The 27,935-nt window shown below is 45.9% G+C and overlaps 1 protein-coding gene and 1 pseudogene across 1 annotated transcript in view; one reads left to right on the plus strand and one right to left on the minus strand.

Moving 5' to 3' along the window:
• NAALADL2 (N-acetylated alpha-linked acidic dipeptidase like 2) overlaps positions 1-27,935 on the plus strand; it is a 395,487-nt gene that overhangs the window by 270,711 nt on the left and 96,841 nt on the right. Inside the window, exon 10 of the mRNA XM_066622267.1 lies at positions 19,543-19,638. Coding sequence (XP_066478364.1) covers positions 19,543-19,638 — 96 coding nt within the window. The remainder of the gene's footprint in view (positions 1-19,542; positions 19,639-27,935) is intronic.
• Positions 22,027-22,145, minus strand: LOC136646510 (5S ribosomal RNA; annotated as a pseudogene).

The raw sequence follows: 27,935 nt of genomic DNA on the forward strand, positions 1-27,935 counted from the left end.
TTTTTTTAATCGACTCTGCTGGTGACCACCAAACCATGTCTGCTTTCCTACTTGCCTGATGTGCTACTGTTCTGGCACCATTTTTGGACAGACTTCTTCCTGGGGGATTAACTGGGTACCACTTTGTGCCAGGAGTGATGTCATAATGCAAAGTAGCCAACCAGATTTAGTGGTGTGACAAAGTAACAAAGCCATTTGAAAAGGAGGGTAGTGCTTCCTAGACCGGCACTGAACTTGTTCTGAATAGGCAAGTGCTTCCTTATGACCTTTTGATCCACCCTTGAAAACTGCCAAAGGGAGGGGGTGCTTTTGTGTGAACGTGTTGTTTCCGGTCTTCCTAATGAGTGCAATATGACAGCTAGCTTCAATTGAAATCAATCCCACCTCAGCTCTTAAATATACAATTGGCGTTGCACGGGGAACAGATAAAAGAGATTGTATACAAGAATTCTGGGCCAATTCCAAAATAGGGGACTTTGTATATCCCCAGACCTCAGCCCCATAGGTTATTTGAGGAATTATTTTTTTAGCAAAGACCTCAACAGCTGGAGCAACTAAACTTCCCCGTGAACTCTAGTAAATATTGAGTAGAATGAGTCGCTTTCAAATTAACTGCATTAAAATGGTACTTCCACGAGGTTTCCACTCTTCGTAATGCCCTGTGACTGGAAAGTTGATAGGCACCTCTGCTCTGAATATCCAGTTGCTCTTGGGCAATTGAAACATTTGCTTTCCAGAAGACTATATTGACGGAGTGAACTTGTACACATGATTATGTGACAACATCTGAGCTGGAAGATGTTAACTGGGAAATGGCCTATTTCTGCACAAAACCCATCTTTGCTACTGTTATCCTGGTGCCACCTTGGGCTGCGTTGTGCAAATTGCCGAATTACCTCTAGTAAATGTAGCATTCTATTTTGTTGGATCATCTGTTCTGGAAGGTGGATTTTTATAGAGTGACTTGAAGGAAGTCTTCTCTTAATTAGTTTGCCTCACATTTTATACTACCACATAAGTAAAGGGGGGGGGTTAGTTAGTAAGTTCTAATTAGCGTAGTGAGTGGATGGCAAAATCCATGGAGCAGGTGGAACATATTTACATGTGTGTGTGAGATTGAGAGATAGAGATGTGACATTATTGTCTTTGCTGCCGAGTTTGCGACTGCTTTGGGAGCCTCAAGTGCTACATTGCCTTACTGGGACCCATTGCAATAAATGCTTTATGACTATTAATCATGTGACCGATCATTAGGCATCATTAAAACGTTCTCAGACTTCTTCTAAGAGACCTTTAAAAATCAGCACTTCGTTTTGCTGATGAACTGCGAAAGTCTCATCCCGAAAAATGTTGCAGTTACCGGGATTGCCACTCTCTTGAACCACAGAATCAGACCTCAGGATTTAAGAGGTGGAGCCTGGCAGTTTATGTGGCTAATTCTCACAGGGGCCAATTGCTTAAAATGAGGAATAAAATCTGAGGCAATATTTCTATAGGGATAGCTGGGTGCCAAATTGTTCCCCAGATCTGGCTGGGCTGATGTGCAGCAGTCCTTGGCCTTCATCTGGGGAATGCTGCTGCAGCAAAGATCAGGGCAGGCCAGTAATTCCCTCTTCCTGAGACCTATTGGATAACCTTGGGCCTCACTTTCTCTCACCCAGATCTACCTCACAGGACTATCGTGATGATTAAAAAAAAGGAGAGTCACATATAGTTCAGGGAACGCATTGAAGGAAAAATATATATGCAATCAATAAAAATACTTATATACCTTTACATATGAGGAACTGCCCCATCCGTGAAAGTTCCTGTGAGGACATCCACCTGTTAAGACAGATGTTCTGCACATGAGTTGAAGCCTTTGCATCTAAGACAGTCATTGTCCTATAAAATTCAGACATACTACTCTTAACACAGTTCCGCGGACTCATCATTTAAACTATGCTAGGCATCAGTAGCGTCGCTATTTAAGTGCAGGGGGTAGCAAATGCACCGGGCTACAGCTGCTGAGAGGGGCAACATCAGGGGCTGGGTGGTAACATTGGGGCAACTCCGCCCGCATGTGAGTTGCCTTGGGCTGCTGCAGCCCCGCCAGGTGCCCTCGCTCTGCGTATGGGCAAGAAGGAGGCGAGGAGACGCACTGCGTGTCTGTTGCTGGCAGAGCCTGGACAGGGGTCGAGGCGGCGGCAGCAGGCACTGAGCGGAGAAAGTTTGTAGCTCTGCTCCGCTGTGCCCGAGACCTCGGCAGGGCTTTGGGAGGCTTTTGTGGGGCGCTTCAAGGCGGGGAGAGGAGGTGCAGGAGGAGGCGGCGGCAACGGGCCTCCTTCTCCTCCCTCCCTCTGCTGAGAGCCAACAGCTACAGGCGCTGAAGGCTTTGTTTGCCCCTATCCCACCAGAGCCAGCAGTGGGAGGGAGGGAGGATAAGGCCTGTCGCCTCTGCCACCGCTGCTGCCTCCTCCACCACCACCACCACCTCCTGCATGGCCTCAGAGCACAATCCTATGCATATCTGCTCAGAAGTAAGTCCTGTTATAGTCAATGGGGCTTACCCCCAGGAAAGTGGGGCTGGGACAGGAGCCTAAGAGCCCAGCCCAGCTCAGGCATGTCTACTCAGAAGTAAGTCCCATTATAGCCAATGGGACTTACTCCCAGGAAAGTGGGGCTGGGACAGGAGCCTAAGAGCCCAGCCCAGCTCAGGCATGTCTACTCAGAAGTAAGTCCCATTATAGCCAATGGGACTTACTCCCAGGAAAGTGGGGCTGGGACAGGAGCCTAAGAGCCCAGCCCAGCTCAGGCATGTCTGCTCAGAAGTAAGTCCCATTATAGCCAATGAGGCTTACTCCCAGGAAAGTGAGGCTGGGACAGGAGCCTAAGAGCCCAGCCCAGCCCAGGCAGGTCTACTCAGAAGTAATAATAATAATAATAATAATAATAATAATAACAACAACAACAACAACAGGTATTTATATACCGCCTTTCTTGGTCTTTATTCAAGACTTTATTCAAGGCGGTTTACATAGGCAGGCTATTTAAATCCTCATAGGGATTTTTACAATTGACAGAAGGTTCTATCTTTCAAGAACCACAACATTCAGATGTTTCTTTCTGATCTGGCTTCACATTCTGGCCTCCATCCTCCTACGCTCAGAGCAGATGGAATAACTCAGCTCAGCTTGTCAGCTGCTTCAAGGTCGCATGGGGGCCTCGAACTGGCAACCTTGTGGATGTTATCTTCAGGCAGACGGAGGCTCTACCCTCTAGACCAGACCTCCTGCCCAATGGGAGTAATACCCAATGGGGCTTACTCCAAGGTAAGCGCAGATAGGATTGGTTCCTCAGTCAGTAAGGCGCAACTTCCTCCCCCCTGCCTGCCCTGAGTTCTCCTTCCCCCACAATCAATGTGAACGGCGGCTTCTCCACAGCCTCCTCTCCCCCTGCCGCAGTGGCGGGACCCAAGATGTGCCATCAAATAAAACGGCGGCGGGGGGGCATGCCCCACCTCCCCTCACATGCGCAGGACTCTCCTCAATGTAGCCTATTGTCCCCTGTGGCCCAATGGTCCTGGCTGGTGGGACGCGTGCGAGTGGTGGCTCCAGCTTCTCCCTCCTGCATGAGCCTGACAGGGCTGCAGGAGCAGCCCTGTGTAAGACCTCAGAGGGAATGGAGGTGAGTAGGAGGAAGCTGGTGCTGGGGGGAGGCAGCTTGGGGGATGTGGCAGATTTTTGATTTTTCACTTTTTAAGAAAGTGGGCGAGAAATCAAAGCCTGGAAGTGATGTCACTTCCGGATGTGATGTCACTTCCGGGGCAACATCTTGAGCTCTGCACCAGGCAGCAGGATCGTTAGCTACGCCACTGCTAGGCATTACAGATTTCGTGCTGATATAACTGTTATTCCCACATCTGCGTATACAAGGAAATGTGTGAATTGCTAATACATGAGGCTGAGAGATCGGTGAAGTCTGGAGCTCCAGAAATTACTGGAGCACTTTATATCACTGGATATAAGTGAGCACCTTCACTCACTTTATATCACTGGAGCACTTTATATCAAACTAGTTTTGAATAATTGCTGCATCTCTAAAAGGTAGCATCTCATTTTTGCACTAAGTTCAAATGCTACGCTTCATCTTATGTTTTCTTTCATTGAAGTTTGATTTTTAATGAAGTTTTCCCATCAAAAGCCAGTACAAGAAACATCAGGAAACTACTAAAACAGAATGTAGCTTTCAGCTTTCTCTCAAAGAGCCTAAATTTTGTCTTTTAAATAATTATAAAACTGGAAGGGTCAATTAAATATTGCAAGCATAGGATGTCCATCGGTGATTTCATTTCCTAGGGGCTGGCAGGAAGGGAAAGAGAATCTGCCTACAATTATGTAGACCCAAGAAGATACTTTATGGACCTAACCTCTGTAGATATAAATGTCAGCAACCATAAAGAATGTTGCTTGTTAAAGTTAAAATATAAAGCAAGGTTAAAACAACTAGTAAACAAGCCAACAAAAACGTTCTCTGTCTTTCTGAACAATGCTTCTAGTAAATTTTGGACGAGTTATAAACTCACATTAATACTTCCCAAGAGAAATGGCAGAGTTTGTCATTGCATACTTTTATTTTTTTTCTTTCCCTTTAAAAAGTCATGGAGTGATTGAACACAAGGAATGAATCATCTTCTCACCCACACTGATTATTTACTCTTTTCTGGGGAAGAAGGGGGGAAAAAAATAGAAATCAAGTTGGTTGGCATTGCAGACAGGAAGCGCTTACCTGTGTGCTCTCTGCTCTTTAGATAAACACAATCCTCGAGGACCAAACTAGATGTGAAGTGGGAGTTCTGTGATTGGAACTCCCCACATCATTTCCATTTTCAAAAAGCAGCTGGGGAGGGGGTTGAATCCGGTCTATGGCATTGGAGATTGAACCCTTTCCCTCTTGCCATGCCCGGATGCAAGTTCTCGCCCCTCACTGAGCTGCTGTGAACACAAAATTCTGCTGATACATTTTCCTCCACATCTAATAGCAGTTCTGTGGCAGCAAGGGAGTGTGGGCCTGATCCTGACCTGTCCGCGCCTGCTCAGCGCCGTTGGGGAAGCCCACGCTGAGCCAGCGCAAGGTGAAGGACGGGCGACCACCACCCAGAGCTCTGGGTGAGCATCAGGCAGCGGAGAAGTAAGTGGGGTGTGGGGGAAGGCATTTGGGGGTGGAGAAATTGGAGGAAGGCGGGGCAGGAGGAGGGCAGGACTGGTGGAGCTCATCTCCACCAAATCTGGAGTCCTCGACAGGGGACTCTGTTGCTCTGTGCCCTCTAAATAGCTAGCACAGAGGTGAGTAGCTCCATTGTGGGGTGACACCGGCAGCTTAGGGTTGGGCTGTGTGTAATTTGGTGGGAATTGACATGGGGGGAAGGTTGGAGTTATTTATTTATTATATTTATTAACATCACAGAGCCACTTTCCTTTGAGAAATTCAGGGTAATTTAGATGGAACAGGGGAGGGATGGGTGGTTTCTAGCAGTCAGTATATGCAAGGATCATATCCCCATGCTTTTGTCTGTTCCATCTTCCTTACTCTACTCAGATTTACACTAGCTCTAAAGCTGTTGTAGCTCCGAAGATTATATAGGTGGCATTGATGCTTTACAGATGGATTATGACTTGGCCAAGAATGATTACAAAATGCATAGTCATAAAGAAATTTCAGCCCAGTTTTCTGGAGTTAATGTCCGTTGCACCACTCATTTGAAGAAAAAATCAGTGCAGTGAAAAATAGCATGTTATGAGATGCAGTATAAAAATACCCAATCACATACATTTTACTGAGTATGAAAGGTGTTGCATATTCAGTATCCCCTAATATGAAGTTAATCATGCAGGAAAGGGTTAGATAATCAAAAGAATGGAAGTAGGAAACCAAAAGCACTTTGTGATAAAAAGAAATGCTTTTATTTATTTATTTATTTATTTATTTATTTATTTAGAGGCCCAATTTGATTGATTCATAAATCAATTGATTACTGTCAAGAGACCTGAGGGCAGCAGGAAATTGTGTCCAAATTAAAAAGAAAGAGAAGCAATTCATTTTAAGATTGAATTGAGTCAGATGCCCAATTGAAGTTTAATCAGAAGTGACCCATTGTGGGGGAAGAGGAACATCAATGTCCTTCCAGTTTCACAAAACATTTCATTAAATGAATTCTAGAATAGCCAGGGAAATGTATCAAATTTAAAGGAAGTAGAGCAAAATCATTTTATGTGGGGACATCTTGGTGTAAAGCCAGAGTGGGCAGAATGTTGGGCTTGAGCCAAAGAGACCTGGGTTCAAGTCCCTCATCAGCCACAAGCTTGATGTTGTACTGAAAAAGCAGCTAATTTAAAACTAGGCATCTTTTTATTTCTTCTTCTGAAATAGAGTTTTATCTTGTACTTTCTCATCCCCAGGCAGCAGCAGACCTCCCCAGCCCCGCACCAGGGCAAAGGTCCGCGATGGCGCCCCCTGCAGGCTGTCGCCACCACCCCACGTGAAAATATGGCCCTCCCACTCACTTGCGGCTCACTCACTTGAGGCTCACAGAGCCTTGCACAACCCAGGGCTGTGTCAGGGAAACCTCTCTGAGGTTCCCCGATGCTATAAACTGCTTCTGGGAAACCGGAAGCACAGATTCCAACCCCATCAGGAGCCTCAGAGAGGCTTCCGTGGGGTCCTAGAGGCATTTTTCCCATCGGACCTAATGGCATATATTTTTATTTCATTTTTCTAGTCTACACAATTCTTAGTGCTCAAGGCAAGTTAACAGCACATCACAACAGTGGTTTTTGGGATTCTAGGAAACATTTTCCATGCTGACTCAGGGTCCAATCCTATCCAATGCAGCTGTGCCAGATTTCACAGTCGCTGTGTATGTGTGTTTCATATTAGTGATCAATCTGTCTTTCTGGAAGGGCATTACCGATCTTCTGACTGATAAGCCAAGTCATGGTGGTTTGGTGTTCTTAATTTCTGTATCCCACTTTTTAGTCAAGTTTGGCTCCCAAAGCAGCTTACAACAATTCAAATCAATCACAAAGCTCTGCAATATAAAATAGTAGGGATTCATAGCTGTGTGTTTGAGGCACTTTCTTCTGGAACCTGTCAGCCTCTAAAATCATCTAGATTCCAGGCTTTTCCCTGCAGAGAGAGAGAGAGAGAGAGAGAGAGAGAGAGAGAGAGAGAGAGGCCAAAAGGTGTTTCAGGTGGATTGTACCAGATGATGGTAAAAGCTGCCAGCCCACAAAAGTAGCTTTTCCCTTAATCTACAAAGTTTCCTGGGCCCTGGAAGTTAACATAAGAACAGCCCCACTGGATCAGGCCATAGGCCCATCTAGTCCAGCTTCCTGTATCTCACAGCGGCCCACCAAATGCCCCAGGGAGCACACCAGATAACAAGAGACCTGCATCCTGGTGCCCTCCCTTGCATCTGGCATTCTGACATAGCCCATTTCTAACATCAGGAGGTTGCACATACATATCATGGCTTGTAACCCATAATGGATTTTTCCTCCAGAAACTTGTCCAATCCCCTTTTAAAGGCATCTAGGCCAGATACCGTCACCACATCCTGTGGCAAGGAATTCCACAGACCAACCACACACTGAGTAAAGAAATATTTTCTTTTGTCAGTCCTAACCCTCCCAACACTCAATTTTAGTGGCTGTCCCCTGGTTCTGGTGTTACGTGAGATTGTAAAGCGCATCTCTCTATCCACTTTATCCTTTCCATGCATAATTTTGTATGTCTCAATCATGTCCCCCCTCAGGCGTCTCCTTTCTAGACTGAAGAGGCCCAAACGCCGTAGCCTTTCCTCATAAGGAAGGTGCCCCAGCTCAGAAATCATCTTAGTTGCTCTTTTGCACCTTTTACATTTCCAACTTAGTGATACAGGATAGTGATAGAGATCTTCCCTCTAAAGCAGATGCCGGCAACCTGTGGCCCACACACTATATGCAGCCCATCACCCAAAGTTATCCAGCCAGCACGGAGCTCACCTTGGAAGGCAGAACCTCCTGCTTAAATTGCTGCAGGCCAGACAGGGTAAGGCACAGCCACCTGCCCAGACTCATGGCAGATGGTCTCTGTGAGCCCAGGCAGGCGGCTTGGCCATTCCCTGTCCCACATGTGGCAAATAATAATAATAATAATAATAATAATAATAAAACTTTATTTTTATCCCGCCCTTCTCCCTAACGGGACCCAGGAGGTTGCCTTCCAAGCTGAATTTCCAGGAGCTTGGCATTCCAGAAGTTTGATCATCACCAAATATCTGGCCCCTTTGCCTTTTGGAACCCCTACTCTAGAAGAAAGGGGCAACAGGAGTTGCTGGTAAGACTTGGAGGCCAGCAGATATCAAAGAGATGTCAAACCAACAGAAGCAGCCCTTGCGTTGAGCGGCGGACTGGGTTCCTCAGAACACAACTTGAAAAACAGTGTCCAAGCCTCAAGCTAATAAAGAATATAAGAACAGCCCCACTGGCTCAGGCCATAGGCCCATCTAGTCCAGCTTCCTTTATCTCACAGTGGCCCACCAAATGCCCCAGGGAGCACACAAGACAAGAGACCTGCAAGGCCTGCTGGGAATTGTAGTTTAAGAACATAAGAACAGCCCCACTAGATCAGGCCATAGGCCCATCTAGTCCAGCTTCCTGTATCTCACAGCAGCCCACCAAATGCCCCAGGGAGCACAAAAGACAAGAGACCTGCAAGGCCTGCTGGGAATTGTAGTTTAAGAACATAAGAACAGCCCCACTAGACCAGGCCATAGGCCCATCTAGTCCAGCTTCCTGTATCTCACAGTGGCCCACCAAATGCCCCAGGGAGCACACCAGATAACAAGAGACCTGCATCCTGGTGCCCTCCTTTGCGTCTGGCATAGCCCATTTCTAAAATCAGGAGGTTGCACATGCACATCATGGCTTGCAACCCATAATGGATTTTTCCTCCAGAAACTTGTCCAATCCCCTTTTAAAGGCATCTAGGCCAGATGCCGTCACCACATCCTGCCGCAAGGAGTTCCACAGACCGACCACAAGCTGAGTAAAGAAATATTTTCTTTTGTCTGTCCTAACCCTCCCAACACTCAATTTTAGTTGGTTCTGGTGTTATGTGAGAGTGTAAAGAGCATCTCTCTATCCACTTTATCCTTCCCATGATTATTTTGTATGTCTCAATCATGCCCCCCCTTAGCCAACAATATAAAACAACCATTAAAAGAACAAAAGTGAAACTGAAATTTTATGGATAGTTTGGACTCATCTCTGCTTGCAATGTTAACCTAGGCCATTAAAGGCAGCCCAAACAGTAAAAAGTCTTAGAGTTCCAGAATCACTCTCGGCTGACTGAAGACAGACAGGAGGGATAGCAAAGAATTAATTACGGACAGGCAGTACAAGCCAAGAATCTGCAAAGGGTCATTACACTGGTTTGTTTGTGCAAGATATTTGGAAGCAAGATTTAAAGGAGGGCTGGAACAAGGTCTCATTTTCTTGCTCTGTTTAGCAATGTCAGCTTATCTTCCATGCCATGTAAGCAGTAAACATGTTTCAGTATCACATGAGGCTGATTTACAACTTATCCTCTATACAACCACACTTTCCACACAGGCATTCCCTTTCGAACCCAAGACACATACTATACACAAGTCCTGCACACACAAGCACACACCCCTGCAATAAGCTTTAAATACACACCCTTCATACAACATATAAATATTCAAGTCGATGCTTCAAGGTTCTTACTCTGCACACTGCACCCATGTTAAGAAACAGCAGTGGACCTACCATTAAGCGAACAGGGCAAATGCCCCGGGCGCGTGTCTCAAGGATGGCACAGGAAGCCTTCTGAGGCTCCCGACACAGTCAGAAACTGTACCGGAAGTACTGTTTAAGACTGCGGGGAAGTCTCAGATGGCTTCCATGGTCTGTTCTGGAGCTGTGCAAGGTTCCACTGCCCTGCGGGTGAGTGGGGAGGTACCAACATGGACCTTTGATCCAGGGTACCTCCAGGGCAGGTCCACTACTGTTAAGAAAGAGACTCCACGCACAAGAGATAAATGGGTTTTACTGAGTCTACATTTTATTAATTAACCCTGTTCTAAATGCACTGCCCTTATTTTTAAAACCCTTGGTTTTAAAACCTTATAACTTGGTAAGTCAGAAGTTCACAATAGACTTGGATCCAAACAAGACTGACAAGATATTTGCATTGAATGCAAATTTTGGATGCACTTAAAGGAACCAGAAGAAACTACAGAAAGCTACAGTTTACAGCACAATCCTAATCTTGTCTACTTAGAAGTAAGTCCCACTGAGTTCAGTGAGACTTACTCCCAGGTAAGTGTGTATTGGATTGCAGCCCGAGAGCCCAATCCTGAGCTGCCTGGGGGCGCGGCTGCATCTGTAAAAAAATGTCTGCCGCCGCATCCTGCGTGCCCAAGGCAGCCGTGGGTGCCACCTTGGGAGAAGGGGACTTTCGTCCCCTTCCCCTGGGTAAAGGGAGTAGCCCGCTATGGGGCTACTTGATTCACTGCCGACCAAAAGGTCGGTGCTGAGGTAAAAGCCTCCCCTGTCAGGTGGTGAGCCTGAGGGAAGGCTTTGGATCCAGTGGAGTGAAGCTCCACCGATCCTGCCTCCCTCCCTCCCTCCTGCACGCCTCCTCCCGCCCTCTCCCTGCCTCCTCATCATGCCTCCTCCCCTCCGTCTCCCCACCCTCCACCCGCTTCCCCCCTCCCCAGAAAGCCTCTTTCCCCCACACCCCTGCTTTCCTCTCTACTGCTTGACGGCCAGTGCGACCGCCAAGCGGTGGAGGCTTGGCTAGCATGGGCATTCACCCAGTGTTAGGGCTCGCAGATGTGCCTTATGCTCATGCGCAGATGTGACCTTATGTTAGGGCTCGGCAGATGTGCCGGCGTGCGGAGCTCAGGATTGGGTTCTGAGATGGCTAAAAGTAGCTAAAATTGGTCCTGAGAAACAGAAAAATGGAACAGAAGAGACCCTTTTAATACTCTTTTACCTCACATTCTCTCTGAAATTTGAGGTTATTATGGACCTCAGTGCAGACATTGTTCATGGAAATTTTTGAACAAAATTCCAAACAGTTTGGACTGATTTGGTCTTTATTTTATTAGCAATCAGAATGCTCAGGGTTTATAGTGACAAAATTCCGTTTGACAGGCATAACTTAACTGCAGAGGCCAGTATAATTGTTGCCTTTCTTTGTGCAATCCCAGCCATTGTCCGGCGTGCATTAAAATAGCTTCTTATCAATATAGCAAAGTGGGTGGCTTTGCTTCCAGTGCGGTGACATCTGTCAATGAATGGCTTGAAGCCTCTGACATCAATCATGCAGCCCTACAATGTTCCACTTCAGCTGTGATGTGACAGAAGGTTATTTTCAGGATTCATTTGAAGGAATCAGAACATTGATTGATGGCTGCTGATCAAACGATGCCATCCCATGAACCAGGAGCATGGAGGGAGTCCCTTTCATTGTCAGGTAGAGATCTGCTGATTCCCATGTGGTGGGCAGCTCTTCATCCTGCCATTTCAGAAAACTCCTGGAATATTTCTAAAAATGTGTTTGAAAGTCACAAAATAACCTGTGGGAAGGTTTAACAAGGGCACCTGAAAAATTATGCTATCCTGCCATGATGCACTTGGTTCTTGCTTTCTGGGAGCAAAGGTTTTGACTCAGTACTGAAAGTGCTGTTAGTCAAAACCTGTGCAATGTTCAGGGACAGCAACAGCAAAGTTAAACCCAGAAAAGTAAGGGGTTTTCTTTAACTGTTTTGCATAGAAATTGCCACTCTTCCTTAGTTCTGATTTGGGCAGCCCAATCCAAACCTGCGCTGGTACAGCCAGGCTGCATAGCCTGTGCTGTATTCAGCGCAGGTTAGAAGGCAGCTAGAGGTCTCCGTGGGGTAAGTGGAAATTCCACCATCTCAGTGGCATAGCTAATGATCGTGTAGTCTGTTGTCGAGCTCAAAATGATGCCCTGGAAGTGATGTCACACCTGGAAGTAATGTCACGCCCAGGCTTTTAAAAAAGTGAAAATTGGGGAAAAATTTGCCTTCTTCCCCAAAACAGCCATTTTCAACCACTGTGCCGTAGCACACTGGTGTGCCACAGACTGTCTACAGGTGTGCCGTGAGAGTTTGGGGGAGGGCCATTTGTCAATAAGGCCACTAGGGGAAGCGAACCCCTGCTGTCAGTGGGTGTGCCTTATCAGTTGTTAGAAAAACTGATGGTGTGCCTTGACAATTTTAACGACTTGTCAGTGTGCTGTGGGTTGAAAATCCCAAAAAGCTCACCACCCATTTGTTCTGCCACCTCCCCCCAGCCAGTGGCATAGCTAAGGCATATATCTGCTGAAGTCAAAGAAGATTTTGTAGCTCTCCCCATGACAAAATCAAATTTAATTAATTCAGTAAATAAATAAAAAAGTGTGCACCTTATTGGTTAGAGCACCCTGTGCTGGGCTGAAGTGGGACAGTATTCACCCCCTGTTAAATATAAGATGGGCTCCATTTGGAAAACAGTCTTGGAAAACAGTGCCTCTTTACCCAGTTAGCAGGGCTAACTGTATTATCCATACATGGAAATAAGAGCTGATTCCTATTAACACCTTATTGGTTCCATGCTGCATCTGAGACTCATTGGCTCTCAGAACAATCAGTCTCACAGGTCCATTTTGAGTTAAAATATCCACTTTTTGTTCCATAAGGCAGTTGTGTTTTCATTTTCTGGTTACTTGGCCATAACTTTAGATAGAACACAGATATTCCAAAGAGCTTTGTTTCATTGCATTCTGCATTAAATTACCTTTCCAATGATATATAACCTGATGGTATTAATTGTACAAACTAATTTTTTCACAATTTTGGCCACTAGTGTCAAGCTCAGCTTGTTGCCCCCCTAAAACTTGTTGCCCGGTACAACTGCTACCCCCTGCACCCCCTTAGCTATGCCACTGCACCAGCTATATAGCTAGCAGAAATACAAGCAGCCCAGAGTAATGTCAGCTGGGCTAGAAGGGGGTTAAAATTTGGCAGAAGTGGCTTCCTCTGATTCCATCCCTTCCTGGGCCTGATCCGCCCACATTCTACCCTCCCCCTGCCAAAAATGTCCTCTCCCCACCTCCAGAACACCCTCCTGATACCCTCTTCCAGGCCCTGTGGCAGTTGGTGGTAGATTTACCTCCACTGGGGACCAAGCCTCTGAATACAGCACCTGTGGGGAAGGGCAGGCCTCCCTGCTGATGATGCCTACTCACACACTGTCGTAAACATGCTTTACGGCATGTTCACTGCACTTTTAGCTGGCACATGGACCACTGCACCAGCTGAGGCTCCATTTAGGATTGTGATCTGCCTCTATTACTAATCAGGCATCACTATGGTTAAAGGCATGAAAGTGTCTTACTTTAATCTACACAACATCCAGCTTTGTGAGTATGTGATGATCATGAAATATGTTATTGTTTATAAGTGGAAGTACAGTGGTTGGTTTGTTGTTACAGTTGTTGACCATTTGACTTTATGAAACACATTCAGCAGCATATTTGATCCTATTTTTCTCCTTCTTTCACCTGATACATTCAGTCTACAGAGCCTTAAATAAACATCTAGAATAAAGATGAATAGTTACTATCAAACACCCCTCAGTTATGCATTATAATGAGTGTCTTGATTGGTTCTCTGCCCTGAGATATTGTAAAAAAAAAATCAAAGTGTTGAGCTCTCATGGAAAGAAGAAAAATGGTGAGAAATCTATTACCTCATTAATTCTTTGGATAATGATTAATTATACAACATGCACATCTTTTGTGCTTCCTCATGCTTCAGTGCAAGTGTGTCGGAGGCCTAAGAATCGGAGTCGATCATTTTGTCTTTTTAGTTTTGGGAGTTTTTGAAAAGTACTGTACACCGAAAAAACAGAGTGTGTAGGAATTCTTGATCATTTCCATAGAAGGCAGGGATGGACTGAGACTTGGATAACTCGAACTCAAGTCACAAAAACACACATTTTTTGCTACTCATACTGTCTCGTGTTGCACATGTTTTTGAACCCAGAAGTTATTTGCAACTTGGGGGTTTTACCCTAAAAACAAAAAGACTTGAATAGACTCAAGCCAAGACTCGCTTTTGTGTGTGCTTGTGCCTCTGTTTTGTGTATATAAACATGTACATGCTTTTTGCCTCTGCTGTTTCCGGGGCTTGACTCACTTTTCAAAAAGACTTTTCAAATCAAAATAACTCAATGGCTCTGGATGAGTCTCAATGTCTACTATTATGACTCGTGGGAGACTCGAGTCAAGGGAATGGAGATTCGGGTCTGGACTCAAGTCTTGGCGCTGTGGCTTTGGCACATCCCTGGTAGAATGCCATTCATTGCTATGCTTTTGTGAGCACTGTAAGTTCCAGAGATATAAGCTGTAGAGGCTCTCTCTCGCCTAGCCATGGTCATCTTACTGCTATTGGTTTACGATATAATTTATGAAAGATAAGTGTAAGAATGGGCATTAGCCATGATATTTAAACAGACCCTCTGTATCAGCCATTTTCAACCACTGTGCTGTGGCACACTGGTGTGCCGCAAGAGGTCCACAGGTGTGCCACAGGAATTTGTGGGAAGGTCATTTATTAATAGGGCCAATGGGAGATGTGAGCCCCCACTGGCAGCCTGGTGTGCCTTGTCAGTTGTCAAAAACCTGGTGGTGTGCCTTGACCATTTTAGTGCCTTGTTAGTGTGCCGTGAGAGGAAAAAGGTTGAAAATCACTGCTCTGTATGCAGAGGCACTATACCTTTCAAGATAAATATCTGGCAGGGCACAGAAAGGGGGATCTGGGGCTCCTGCCTGCCTACTGGGGAAGCTGCCTATTGAAGGCCACCAGGGCCTTGCCTACCTAGGCATCAGAACAGAGACAGGGGCAGGGTTTACAGCACTGTGTGTCTCCGCTGCCTCAGGGCTAGTAAGAGCCTCCTGAAAGGTTAGCCTCCAGCCCTTCAACCAGTCCTCTCTCATATCTGGCCCCCTCCTTATAATCGCTTAGCCTTGGCTGGTTCATCCCCCCCCCCCCTTCTTGGTTCCACCCAGCCAGCCCAGTCGCCTTCTGGGTCCTAAGCATCTTCTCTTGGAGGCAGAAAAGTTCGTGTGGACGTTTGCCACACCTTGCTTCTCCTTGGACACTCTGTCGCACAGATGTGCACTCTTCTTGGTGGTCTGAGACCTTTCTGGCCTCTCCTGGCCTACACCCGGCCCTGTGCCCACCAGGCAGGCTGTTCCCTGGGTCAGGTAAGTACGACCCCGGAGCGTATTTTGGAGACAAATAGCATGGAAAGCCATCTGACTGGTATTCTGTCCTGCTTATCAGTATTCAGAAACAACTGGTTATCTCTTGCTGCAAACAGAGTGCTGGACTGAGGCACTCTGATTTCACAGGGCAGTTGTGTTTTTGAGAGCTTGTATAGAACCATCTTGATTTCCTTTATTAGTACAGCACCCATTTTTAAGCCTGTGTGCAGACATGCATTGCATTCATTGTGGCCAGTCGTTGTCTGTAGAGGCCAAATCATGAAGAGATAAGGGTGGAGACAGGTTGTGCCCTCAGCATAACAATGAAAAGGTACGCGTATATGGGCAAGAGATGCAACACAATCCTGTGCATATCTACCCTTTAAGTTCAATGGGACTTACTCTCATGGATATGTGTGCGTGACTTCAGCCTAAATCTGATCCCTTCCCTGGTCACCTCTAACCACTGAGAACCAATCCTATTTCCAGCTGCATAGCCCCATCCCTTTACCTTCAGAGGCCCATCTTGAGTTCTGTTTCTCGAACAAGTTAAAACATGACTCAGACTTGGTAGAGGGAGACAGCTGCTGTCAGGAGCTCTCTGTGCTGGAACTGGGAGCCCACAGCTCTGTGCATAGTTACCCTGTGGGATGAGCCATCAGCACTGGAAGTTGAAACATCCTACTGGGCTATGGAGGATTCTCAGGGCTAGAATGACTCTGCCCACCAAGGCTGGTAATTAGCTGTCCTCAAAGGCTTCCTGTGTAGGCTGTGCCTGGGTAAGGAAAGTCTTTCTTGAGCCTGGGCTTGTTTTGGCTCTCTGCTTGCCCCTTAGCTTGCCCTCTGTTTCCTGAATTGACTTCCTGGCACCATCAATTGACCTGTGCTCCAAGCTTGATCCCCTTGGCTCTGACTCTGGGCTAGGCACCCTCACCAGAGTGCAATTCCTGGCCTCCAACTTAGTGGCAGCCTGTAGCTGCTAAGTTGACTACAAGCTTATATATATATACATTGCTTAGAGAGTGATTTTTTTTTTTTTTTTTGCTCTATAGATGAGAACTACCGAGGCTCAAAAATGTGTGAAAACCTTTTGCCAAACAGAAACTCATCTTGAAATGTCACAAACATGTTTAAATGAAGCAGCCATATTCAGCTGTTTGTAGAGGAGTATGAGCCATGAGGAAAAGCTTTTTCTTCCCCCCGCCCCCCGTTTTCCGTTTCCTTCTCTTTTAGCTACAGAAGCTTAAAACAACCAAAGCCCCCAGAGCAGAATCCTGGCTGTCAGAAGTAGGCAGGATAGTTGCAAAATGCCAGGCGCAGCAGACCAATCCTGTTAAATCTTTGAGCGGCATTAGCGTTGCTTTTCAACCAAATGCTTCAATTTCAACCCTTCACAGTAATGTAGTCTCTCAAAGGAAAGAACTTTCTGGCAATGAAGGAACGGCTTAATCACAGTTCCCACAGTCCAACTTCAGGATTCTAGTTAAAGTGCATGCCGAGACGTTCGCAATCGACTGTTGAGTTCTGAATATCTGCAGATGACAGACTGGGAGATAACCTGAGAAGTGTGTTACCGCCACACAGGTCTTGATCACCTATGGCCAAACATTGCCAGAGGAACAGTTAAAAAATGAAATCTCCAGCAGAATTGCATGGAGGATTCTTACCTGCTACTGCCTGCACCCAGTAGCATAGCTAGTTGGGGTGCAAGGCGATAAGTTTAGCATGGAGGCTCACAGCAGTGTGCAAGCTGTTATGTCAGAATGCCAGATGCAAGGGAGGGCACCAGGATGAGGTCTCTTGTTATCTGGCGTGCTCCCTGGGGCATTTGGTGGGCCGCTGTGAGATACAGGAAGCTGGACTAGATGGGCCTATGGCCTGAGCCAGTGGGGCTGTTCTTATGTTCTTATGTTCAAGCGGCCCCTCCCCTTTGGAGCCATTTCAAGTGGTGGGAGCAAAACGGAGCAAAATGTTCCCACCGCCCTGAATTGCGCCAAAGGGGAGGTGGAAAGGCCGCTTGCATGCTGTGATGAGGCTCCCTGCAAAACTTAGCACTCTGCTCCCCCTCTAGCTATGCCACTATCTGCACCAGCTCACTTCAAGATTGGTTTCTTAAACCAGTTTCTTTGGATGCATTCTGAAGAGTTGCATACAAGTTTCAGATGCTTTGGATAGATATATATAGTGTAGCTTTTATTCCAATGTGGTATTTGGAAACTTATGTTAAGCACTAAGGGCGCAATCCTAACCAACTTTCCAGCACCGAGGTAAGGCAATGCAGCTCTGAGGTAAGGGAACAAATATTCCTTTACCTGGAAGAGGTCTCCATGAGTGCCCTCCAACTGCAGGATGCAGCACATGCCCCATTGGCACAGCTATGTCAGAACTGGAAAGTTGGTTAGAACTTGGGCCTAAGTAGCTGAAAACCAATAATCTTGGTTTATTAGTCCTAATCAGAATCTCAGTATTAACCATTCACCCATTTCCCAAAACCTGTCTACTATGGGGAAAAAAAAATCGCAATTACACTCGCATCCTGAAATGTCATATTATATAGTTCTGATTACACAGGCCAACACACATTTTGCTTCCTTAAACATTACACCAATTCCTGGGTATATTTGGGGTGCCAGTTCCAAAAATGGCATCTGTTTTGCCCTATCACGTCTAGTTTTGGAGACACGGCATAACCTCTTTAGTGAATGGTTCAAGCAGCTTCCTCATGAGGAAGCCTATACCATGGCTTCCTCATGAGGAAGCTGCTTGGACCATTCACTAAAGAGGCTATACTATATCTCCAAAACGAGATGTGATGGGGCAAAACGGATGCCATTTTTGGAATCGGCACCCCAAATTCATATCAAACCACCGTAAAGTTTGGGAAAAACTTTTTCTGACCCTCAGTTTTGTAGGCCTGTGTTGTTGAATATATACTGTGTAATTTATAGAAAGTTAAGTACAGCCCAAATCTACTAAAGAACGCATGTGACAGAACATGTGTTCTGCTAGTGCTGGCTGCTGAAAAAAGTGTAGTAAAGCACTTTGTGGTGTCCTGGGGATCCGACATGCCAGAGAGAAGGCCAGACCCTTCAGCAGCGGTCCGCTGATCAACAGTGGTCCGCTGGAGCAAGTAAGCCCAGCCTTGAGGGCGGAACAGGACAAGGGCAAGATGGGGAGAGGGTTGAATGGGGTGGGGGAAGTTGGAACAGGATGAAACGGGGGCTGTCCGTCACTGAAATTGTTAGTCTTGAAAGCCTTGAAAAGGCAGCTAGCGTGCCTGTATGGGCACGCTAGCAATGATTGCCAGGCTTATCCCCCTATCAGCCGGCAGCAGGGCTTTGCTGCCAGCTGATTGGCTGGCTGGCCCTGGGGGGCGGGACGACTGAGCCTGATCTTGCGCGCAGGCGCTAGACCCGGCTCAGTTCCGTTCCTGGAAGCGACTGGTTAGGTATGTTAAAATGAAGATGTAATTGTCTCCACCCTAGGCAAAAAAATAAACTGAACAGGAAGTATATTTACTAAGACAACTGTCATTATGGGGGGAAAAAAGACTTTTTAACAGAGAACTGTAGCTTTTTGTTTCGGTCCCAGAATCTTGGAATGAGTAAATTGGATCACTAAAATGAAGTCTAACCATCAGCACAAACTTTAAAACAGTTTGAGATCCTTTGAACCTTTAGACCAGTGGTTCCCAAACTTTTTAGCACCAGGACCCACTTTTTAAAATGATACTCTTATCAGGATCCACCTACTTTTACCAGAGTTTTAAAAAAGGAGATCTGGAAAGAAATATTATTTATTTATAAGTAATAATACCCAGAAAGAAAGACCCATAAAAATTTATCTCCCTTTATTTACACATGCTTGCAAACTGCAGGAGCTTGCAGGGCAATTAGCAGGTACAGTATCTGATTTTTGAACAGCTTCAGGGCTTGAGGCATTTCGAGCACAATCCTAACCAGGTCTACTCAGAAGTAAGTCCTATTTTGTTCAATGGGGCTTACTCTCAGGAAAATTTGGTTAGGACTGCAGCCTTAGATACTGATCTCTCCATCACCCTTTGGTGACCCACCAAATATCAGGTTGCAACCTACCAATAGGTCCCGACTCACAGTTTGGGAACGACTGCTTTAGACAAAAATCCAACAAAGCATCTGAAGAAGGACATAATTTCAAAGCCTTAAAGGTTCCTCTCTCTCTCTTTTTTTTCCTGCCATACAGACTGCAAGCTTTCTCTCTGAAGCCCTCTTTCCTGTCCATTCAACAATAGCCGAGGAGTTGGATTCCTCTTTTAGCCTGCATGAATCCATTGCTAAGGTAGGGAAAGTTGTCTCAATCACTGTCTCCAAGAGTGATACCAACTTTTCTCCATGTTAACCAATTATGAATGAATCAACTCCTTATTCAAATGTTTCTCAAAATATGTTTTATCGACTAACTTTGTTGACCATTTCAGTACATTAAGGGCTGCATTTTCTCAATATTCAGCATTTTGGGGCCACATAGTGCACAACAGCAGTGCAGCTTTTACAGCGCCAGCCTGGACTTAACAACAACAATGGATTTCGAGATCCATGGCCATGGGGATTGGATGGGCCTTCAGTAGGACTGGACCATCAGTTGTCTCATATGAACAATAGAGCCACTTCGTTCTGAAGCAGACCACATGTCCATCTGTGGTCTCACTGCCTGGCTGGCATGAACCATCTTAGGTTATACATGTACAAATTGGAAAGCCAAATCCTTTTCTGGATTGGGCTCTTGCACACAGCCATTTATGATAGTGGAAGAGGCTTTGCTGTTGTAAAATGGCTACTGATGGAGCGCCTAGCACTCCTTAGGTGGCCATTTTGGGAGCACTTCTGCAAGAGGTGTGTCTTGCCCCAGCTCCTCCCCACTGGGCCATGTGCCCGCTTAAGGCTGATTAGTTTCCCTTGTTAAACTCACAAGTGCAGCAAGCAAAAGTCAGAGTCAGGTTCCAGTCCAATAAATGCAGATTGCCAACTCACAGTCCAAAGTCAATATGTCGGGTCACAGTCCAAGTCCAAAGTCCAGGTAAGCCAGGTCAGGTCTCCCTCTGGGTCAGGGTAGCCTTTGGTCCTTCTGAAGCTGCCTTTTATCCTTGGATGTCTCATAATCCAAAATGCAGCTCAGCTGTGAGCTACCTTGTTAAGTCCAAATTAGGCTCAGCTGAGCCATCTCTTCAGTCCATGTCCATTCAAAGTCCCATCAAGGTCAAATGAAGCTCAGGTGTCCATCAGAGTCCCATTGGCCTTGACTGATTACAGCTGTGGAGCCAGCCCTGCCCTTCCCAGAGCTGTCAACCAGCTGTCAAAACATGGAATCGCTGTCAACACCACATCATCCACCTGATGATCTTCTGATCTTCCATTACAAGGTGGCAGCGCTCTTGGGATGTTGCTGGACCTACCTGGACCTGGATGTGCCAGAGCAGGAAATGCAGTGGTGGGGGTGGGGCAAAACAAGGTGGGGAGGTGGAGGAACAGGGGCAAGGAGGCTGAGGGAGGGGGTGGATCTGGCAGCTATGGTTTGCATTGAATCCTATTCCCCATTTTTGCAACCCCCCATGCCCTTCTTCTCCTCAGAGCTGAGGAGATGCATTGCAGAGTGAGAGGCTTATAGAGGGGTGAGGGATCCCCTTTCCCCTCTGAAGCCTCTCAGTTGGCTGCCCACACTGGACACAGCGTGTGGCTTTTCAGCATGGCAGCACCACTGGGAGTGGGAAAAGGATAGGATTGTGCTCTGAGTCTGAATCCTGATGCTCAGGGATTCTGACACAAAATTCTAAAACTGGCCAGCAACTGGTCACAAAGACTTGGTCAGAAGCAACCAGTGAATACTCCTAGTTTACTAACTGTGCACTGTACCCAAAGTACATGGGCACACTGAGGCTGAGAGGTAAGCAAAATCCAGTTCTGGCTAAGAGTTTGTTTTAACTTGCTATTAAACTATTGCAAGTACAAAGCCCTTGTCAATGGGCTGCAAATCAGTCAGAAATTTACTTGAGGGTCCTGTTCCACTTGCCTTTCTCTGGACTCACTGAGGGACAGCCGCTCTCCAGGTTTTCAGGCAAGAGTCTTTTTCAGCCTTACCTGGAGACGCCAAGGATTGAATGTGACACTTCTGGTATGTAAAACATGCACTCTGCCAAAGAGTTATGGACTCCTCTCTAAATAAAAAGTGAACAGCCTCTTCAGAAGAGTGACTGTATGGCAAGCAGGGAGGTGAGGAGCTCAGTTGCTCACACCTTTGGAGAACTTCATTTAACAAAAGCACGTACTGTGGGCACATTCCTGTCTGCACATATGTTAGTGAGAATTGTGACAGTGTTCAGATCTAGCAAGCAGGCCCAGAAGCTGCACTGGCAAGACAGATATGAAGTGCTCTAGATGTGGAAGGAGAAAAAACGAACCTCTAGTCATGCTCTGTTAGAGTTTTTATGAAGGCTTAAGCTGTGAAAGCTGAAGATTGAAGAATAACCATCGTGTGGGATTCCCCTTTTGCTTTTCTTGGCAAGGAAGGCTGCCATTTCGACATGTGTCCTTGGTGCCAAAAAGGATTTCAAAGGGGATTCCTGTCACTTCATCCCTGGACCCCCGGGATCAGGAGAATGCAATGTATCAGTCTTGCTTACACAATGAGCTGGTTGGTTGGCAACCTTCAGTCTCAAAAGACTATGGTATAAGCCTACAGCACCAGGTATTCCCAGGCGGTCTCCCATCCAAGTACTAACGAGGCCTGGCCCTGCTTAGCTTCCAAGATCAGATGAGATTGGGCATGTGCAGGGTAAGATGCATTCTGGAATGATTAGCAAAGAAGGAAGAACTTTTCAAATAGAGAGACCATTTCTGTGAGATAATTGTGGATGTGTGTGTCCTGGTGGGAAAATTGTCAGAGGCATCCATGGCCAACTGGTTACTAAGGCAGCAACTCACGCTTTTAATCATAAACTACGGAGCTCATCTGAGACAAAATTTTCAGACTTTCAGACTGGGGCAAGGCTTCAAAAGTGGGGAGTCACATTTCTCACACCTCACATCTGTTGCTCCCTGCTAGTTCCCCCTCCCACCCTCCAAAAGCAACGGTTAAAAAGCCCAATTAATTTTCAGAGTGGGCAGGACATCTCCAATTTGACTCGGCTCTCAGCCCAAATGCAGCTGGCAATAGTAGCTGCAGCCCACAAATAGCCTCTTAGATGTGAAGATAATTTAATGGCTTTGAATCAGTTCACTCTGAGAAAAGCTCTCACTTTGCTCAGATTTCAGCGAACATCATTTGTGGTTGTCTATGGACGATATCGCAAGAGCCCCTAAAAATCTATGCTATTGCATCTGCATTTTTTATTCTATTGCCTCGAAATAGTGAATGTGGGGATCACATTTCTCCCTGAGCACTTTCAGGGAAGCATTGGCCAAACTTATAAATGGATGATGTGTTTTCTTTGCTCAGAGCAAGATGAGCCACCCTTTGGCTACTTTCCCATTCAGCCTGATCAAAGTAAGATACAACTTTGTCAGTACACCTGTGCTTGACTGCCATTTAGAGAATTGGTTTTTATAAAATGTGAACTCATAGTCCTCACTATCTGAATAAATTAGCACAATTATATTAATTGTCTGTATGATTGACTGTATTAATTACAAACTGTCCATCTTGCTGCACTGAACTTTTAATGCTGTACAAATGGAGATAGACTCGTTAGGGCTTATGACTAAAACAAGGGAATTGCAGCTGAACTATCCATCTGGCATAAAGTCTTTGGAGTTACAAAGTTAATAGGCAGTAGGTCCAGGGTAGATAAAAAGAAGTCCTTTTTCACACAACATGTGATTCATGTTTGTGCAGGGAAAATATTGCTAGCATAGCCCAGCGAAGCTTCTGAGACTCGAGGGCAAAGTTGCTGTGCAATCCCCAAGCTTATCTGACCAACCCCCTTGGTTTCCCTGCTTATCTCAGGGAAACTCCCTAACCAAGCAAAGGAAGAGTCCCTTTAAGGTTCTTCCTTGCAGCCCATGTGATTGTAGGCAGGGCTGGAGCAATTACCAATCATATGGGCTGGGGAGAGGGAGTTAAAAATGGACTCTGACAAAGTGTTAGCATAGTAAGATCAAGCATTTAGTCAGACAAGCTCAGATGTTGCTTTTACTTCCAGAATTTAAGAACTTGCTTGAGCTTGACCCTGTAAACTAGCTTGGTTTTTGGAGTTAAAAAAAAATTGGTGAATGCTGCAATGAAAGTAGAAGTAAAAAACCAGGGACTGGAACTCGACTCAGGTGAAAATCAGCATTTTTTATTGACTCGTGGAGACTCGAGTCACCTGCACCAATGACTCAGGAATTGACTTGAGTCTGAGACCACTGACTCGGCACTCAGTCCTCACACAAGCAGACGCAAGTCTGTCTGGGTATGCTTGCTTACTTTGGCATGAAAAACCTCATGGGGCCATCATTCAGACCAGGCAAGCAGCAGGGAGGTTCCAGCCAGGAGGCAGGGAAGGGTTAATGTTTGATTTTGCATCCAAGCAGAAGGGGGAGGCAGGATTGGGCTCTCTTGCCCATCTCTGAAGGAATTAATGATCACTGAACAAAGGATGGGTGGTCTGATTTGTCTCTTTGGGTGAGGGAGGGCAGGAGGAAGAACTCAAGGGGGTTCTTGCCTTGGAATTAGCTGGAGAAACCCAGGAAAAAGGCAGAAAAGCAGTGGGGGAGAGGGGGAGAGGTTAGTAGCAATCACGCTTTTCAACTGCATGGCTGCTGTAAGCTCGGTTGTTACTTGTGGGGAAGCAGCCCCATTGAATAACTGGCACAAATGGGACTACTTCTGAGTAGAGCTGCAAAGGATTCAGTTGTCCTCGAAAGCATCACAGCTGCTGCACCTGACCCTCTTCCCTTTTGCCGCTTCTGTCTCTGCTCCCATGCAGTCCCTCCCACCCCTCCCACTCTGTTTACAGATGGAATGGGGAAAGCAGGGGAGTGGTTAAAGAGAACTCTGATACACACACATTCTGGCAGTAGCTCCATTTTTTCCATGGAATTGCAGCTTGCTTTCTAAAGGGGAAGACTCGCGACTTGACCCTTTTCAAGTCACAAAAATGCTCCAGGTGACTTGGAAAGTGCCCCCATTATGACTTGTTTTCGAGTCAAGTTGTGGGAGGCAGAGACTTCTGACTCGACTCGAGTCAAGCCGTGCCTGACTTGCCCATTTCTGTAGACGTTAGAGATGCCACGGCCTATTCCCTTAAGGGAGCAATCCTATACACACTTTCCTGGGAGTAAACCTCATTGAACACAATGGAATTGATGTCTGAGTAGTTACGCATAGTGTTGTGCTGTTAATCTCTTGATGCAGCAAGAGAAAAGGCAATGCAGACCTTGCATGTGTGCTAAATGGGCAGGCGCTCATGTGAATATCAGTAGCCTGTGCCAATGTGGTTGAAGAATGCTGGCTGCAGCCTATCTGCAACCTACCAACACCTGGGTGGGAATTCTCCACCAACTCTGATGGCTGCATAGTAACTGCTGTCAGGTTCCCACTGTGATGAATTATTACTGCAGATCAAAAGGGTACTGGTATGTTACAACAAGTAGAGAGAAATAGCTGCAAGGAACCACAGTTGTCTTTTCCACCTGTTGTATCAGGAAATTTAAAGTTACAGGTGATACATTCTGGGGTAAGGCTGGGAAGAACAAGGAACCTCTGTGTGAGCTTGGTCTTTCAGTCCTAAAAATACGTAGCTGTCGAGTCTTGGAAATGGCACAGTTTGGCCACACAAAGGCAGGCAACTCAATTTTAGTACCTTTTTTGGGTGTGAGTCAAATCTGCAGATGCCAGAACCATGGATTCTGGGGTCTGACTGTATATGGATTCCCCCCCCCCCTTTTATACCTGGCAACTTGAGTAGGCTCATGTAAAAATTTCAGTTTGATCTGTTGAGGTTCCTACCTTTGCATGGACCTCTCAGTTACCAGGTATGCATCCAGTTAGGGCATTGGTCCCTCTGTATCATATGACATCCTAAAATACTAGCATAACCCGATGTAAAGGGCCTGAGCGAGACTATACACACTTGCCATTGTCTTTTTATGTACCCAGCCACCTTTGGAATCCAAATTGCTTTTTTATATGTTTGCCGCCTCCCATTTCACTTTGAGCACTTCAGTTTAGTTGATGTTTGCTTTGCTTTGCCTTTCTTGACCTAAATTGCCAAGTTAACTTGGCAGTATAACTAAGGGGATGGGGTGGGGGGAGAGTTGGTGCAATCTAATAATTTTGGTGGATGCTGTTAAGGTTCTTTCACCTTCCTACCTATGAGCCTGCAGCAGAAGAAAAATCTTTCTGTAGAACTTAATCTATATGATCCGGATTCCAAAAATACCATCTGCATGCCATACGCACATTGATCCTCGCTGTAGTCCCCGAGAGGAAGAGGGAGCTCAATAACATTTTATTTACTTTAAATGGAGTGTGGGGGAGGAGGGGAGTAATTTAATTTTACCTGAGCTGGTACAAGTAAGGGAATTGCAGCTACCCAGGGAAGTACATAATTTAACTCATGAGCTCCATGGTTAAGTATGAATAGTAACTCAATGGCTATCAGTTGTCATGGTGTGAACAGCAGTAGAATTATTTATTGGCACGTTTATGCATCATGTGCAAAGGTGTATATGTGGATTCTGTAAATGAACCCCCAACTTTACCCATAGCTCAGGGGTAGGAGGGCCCAGTACTTTTTAATTTGTTTATTCAAAGTATTTATGCAATTCCTTTCTCCCCACCATGGGTGACCTAAGGCAGCCCAGAAAAACAACAGAAAAGCAGCTCAACTTAATTCAAATGCCTGGCAAAACATGCCTGAAAGCAGCAAACAATGCAGACCATGCAAATATCCTGTGTCAGGGAGTTCCACAAGATAGCAGAGAGAGTCCATAGTAGAATACATCCTTGCATGCAAAAGATTCAGCGTTGACTACTTACTTAGCATTTCCAATTCAAGGTTCTTCGATAGGAGGGCAAAGCTGGCCAAGGATTTGAAAAGCCTCTGCCAGTCAGTGGCATGGCTAGATGGGGTGCAAAGCACTAAGTTTTGCGGGCACCTGAATGCATCGTGCAAGAGGCCCCTCCTCCTCCCCTTTGGAGCCATTCTGGGTGGCGGGAGCAAAACGGAGGTAGGCGTACACCTCCATACACTGAGGAAGTGCTAGCACACATTTACAAGACTCTAGCCACCGCAGCAGGCATGTGATAAAAGTTGCGCACAACTAGACTGCAATAGATTGCCCTTATTTAAAAACAATGAAATGTGAATCCTGCCTGAGGGCATGTTTTCACCTTCAGTTCCTAGCATCTTCCTTGTGAAAGGAAGTGGGCAGCACTGATGCAGAATACAGTGTTCCTTGAACATCAGCACTGGGCTGACAACAACCTCCTGTTGGAAGGAACGGCTTCTGAAACTGTGCAGCCTCCAACAGCACATGTTTGTACTTCGCTGTGTATACAGGAACACAGCCAACGAGTAACCAAGCAGTCGCACTTGGTGGACCTCCTGGGATGGTTGAATACCTGCTTTTCTAACAATTTTACCCCATGTGACATACCCAAATTTAAACATCAGTCAGCCAGGCTAAAAAGTTGAGTCCAGGCTAAAAAAGATGAGTCCCACTTGTTGATGTTTTCTAACACCCTGGCTTTCCATCAAAAAAACATGGTATTCATGGTAGATGTCATAAATCCATAAAACAGTAAATTTATAAAAATGTGTGGGTTGGTGTTTTCTTATTGTTGATACAATTCTCTGTCGACCCCAGAGTCAATTCCAAGAGTTAGCACACTATAAACATTATGAAGAGCTTTGTCACCATCAAGGATTCCAAGCTCATCCAAAGCCTGGAGACCTGCAATATCCCAGTAAGGCTGTTAACAACACGAATGCATTGATTGGTGTGTTTGAAACCAGATTACTTTCAACTCCCCTAATTTTCCCTTCAGTTGGGCCCCCAAAACTTGTTTATATAGATCATGTAGCCTGTATAATCTGCATGATGCAAGTCCCTGAACTGGTCACATTTATGAAGATTAGAGAACTGGGGATATATCAGGGAGGTGGAGGAGGAAGGTAAGGAGGTGATTATTTGGACATCCAACCCTTCTAAACTCACATAGTATTAAACATTATGCATGCAATAGAAATAAAGAGCATGGAACCCATAGCAGGACAAAGATTTGCATCCTAATCCTATTCACTGGCATAGCGAGAGAGGGGGGCAGCGCAGTAGGCAGCCTCCCTACAAGCGTGTAAGCAGCTCCTCCCCTCTTTTTGATGCAGTGAACTCTCACATTGGGTGACGTAACTTTAGTGATGCCTCTGAGTACCTCTACAATTCCAGAATCAGGAGCAGTTCTGTCCCAAGTTTTTCCCAAAGCGAAAGCACATCACATAAACTGGGTCTAGGCTGGCAGCAGTGAAAGTCTCTGGTAGGCCTCATTCAAAATAATTGTTTGCTATCCAATTTGTTCAGTAAAAAAAAAGTGTGCTTTTACTTTAAATACTTCTCTGGCATTTCCTGGCTCCCTGAAGAGTCATAGTAGGCAGGTGT

This window comes from Tiliqua scincoides, chromosome 3 (assembly GCF_035046505.1).
Source record: "Tiliqua scincoides isolate rTilSci1 chromosome 3, rTilSci1.hap2, whole genome shotgun sequence".
Lineage (NCBI taxonomy): Eukaryota > Metazoa > Chordata > Lepidosauria > Squamata > Scincidae > Tiliqua > Tiliqua scincoides.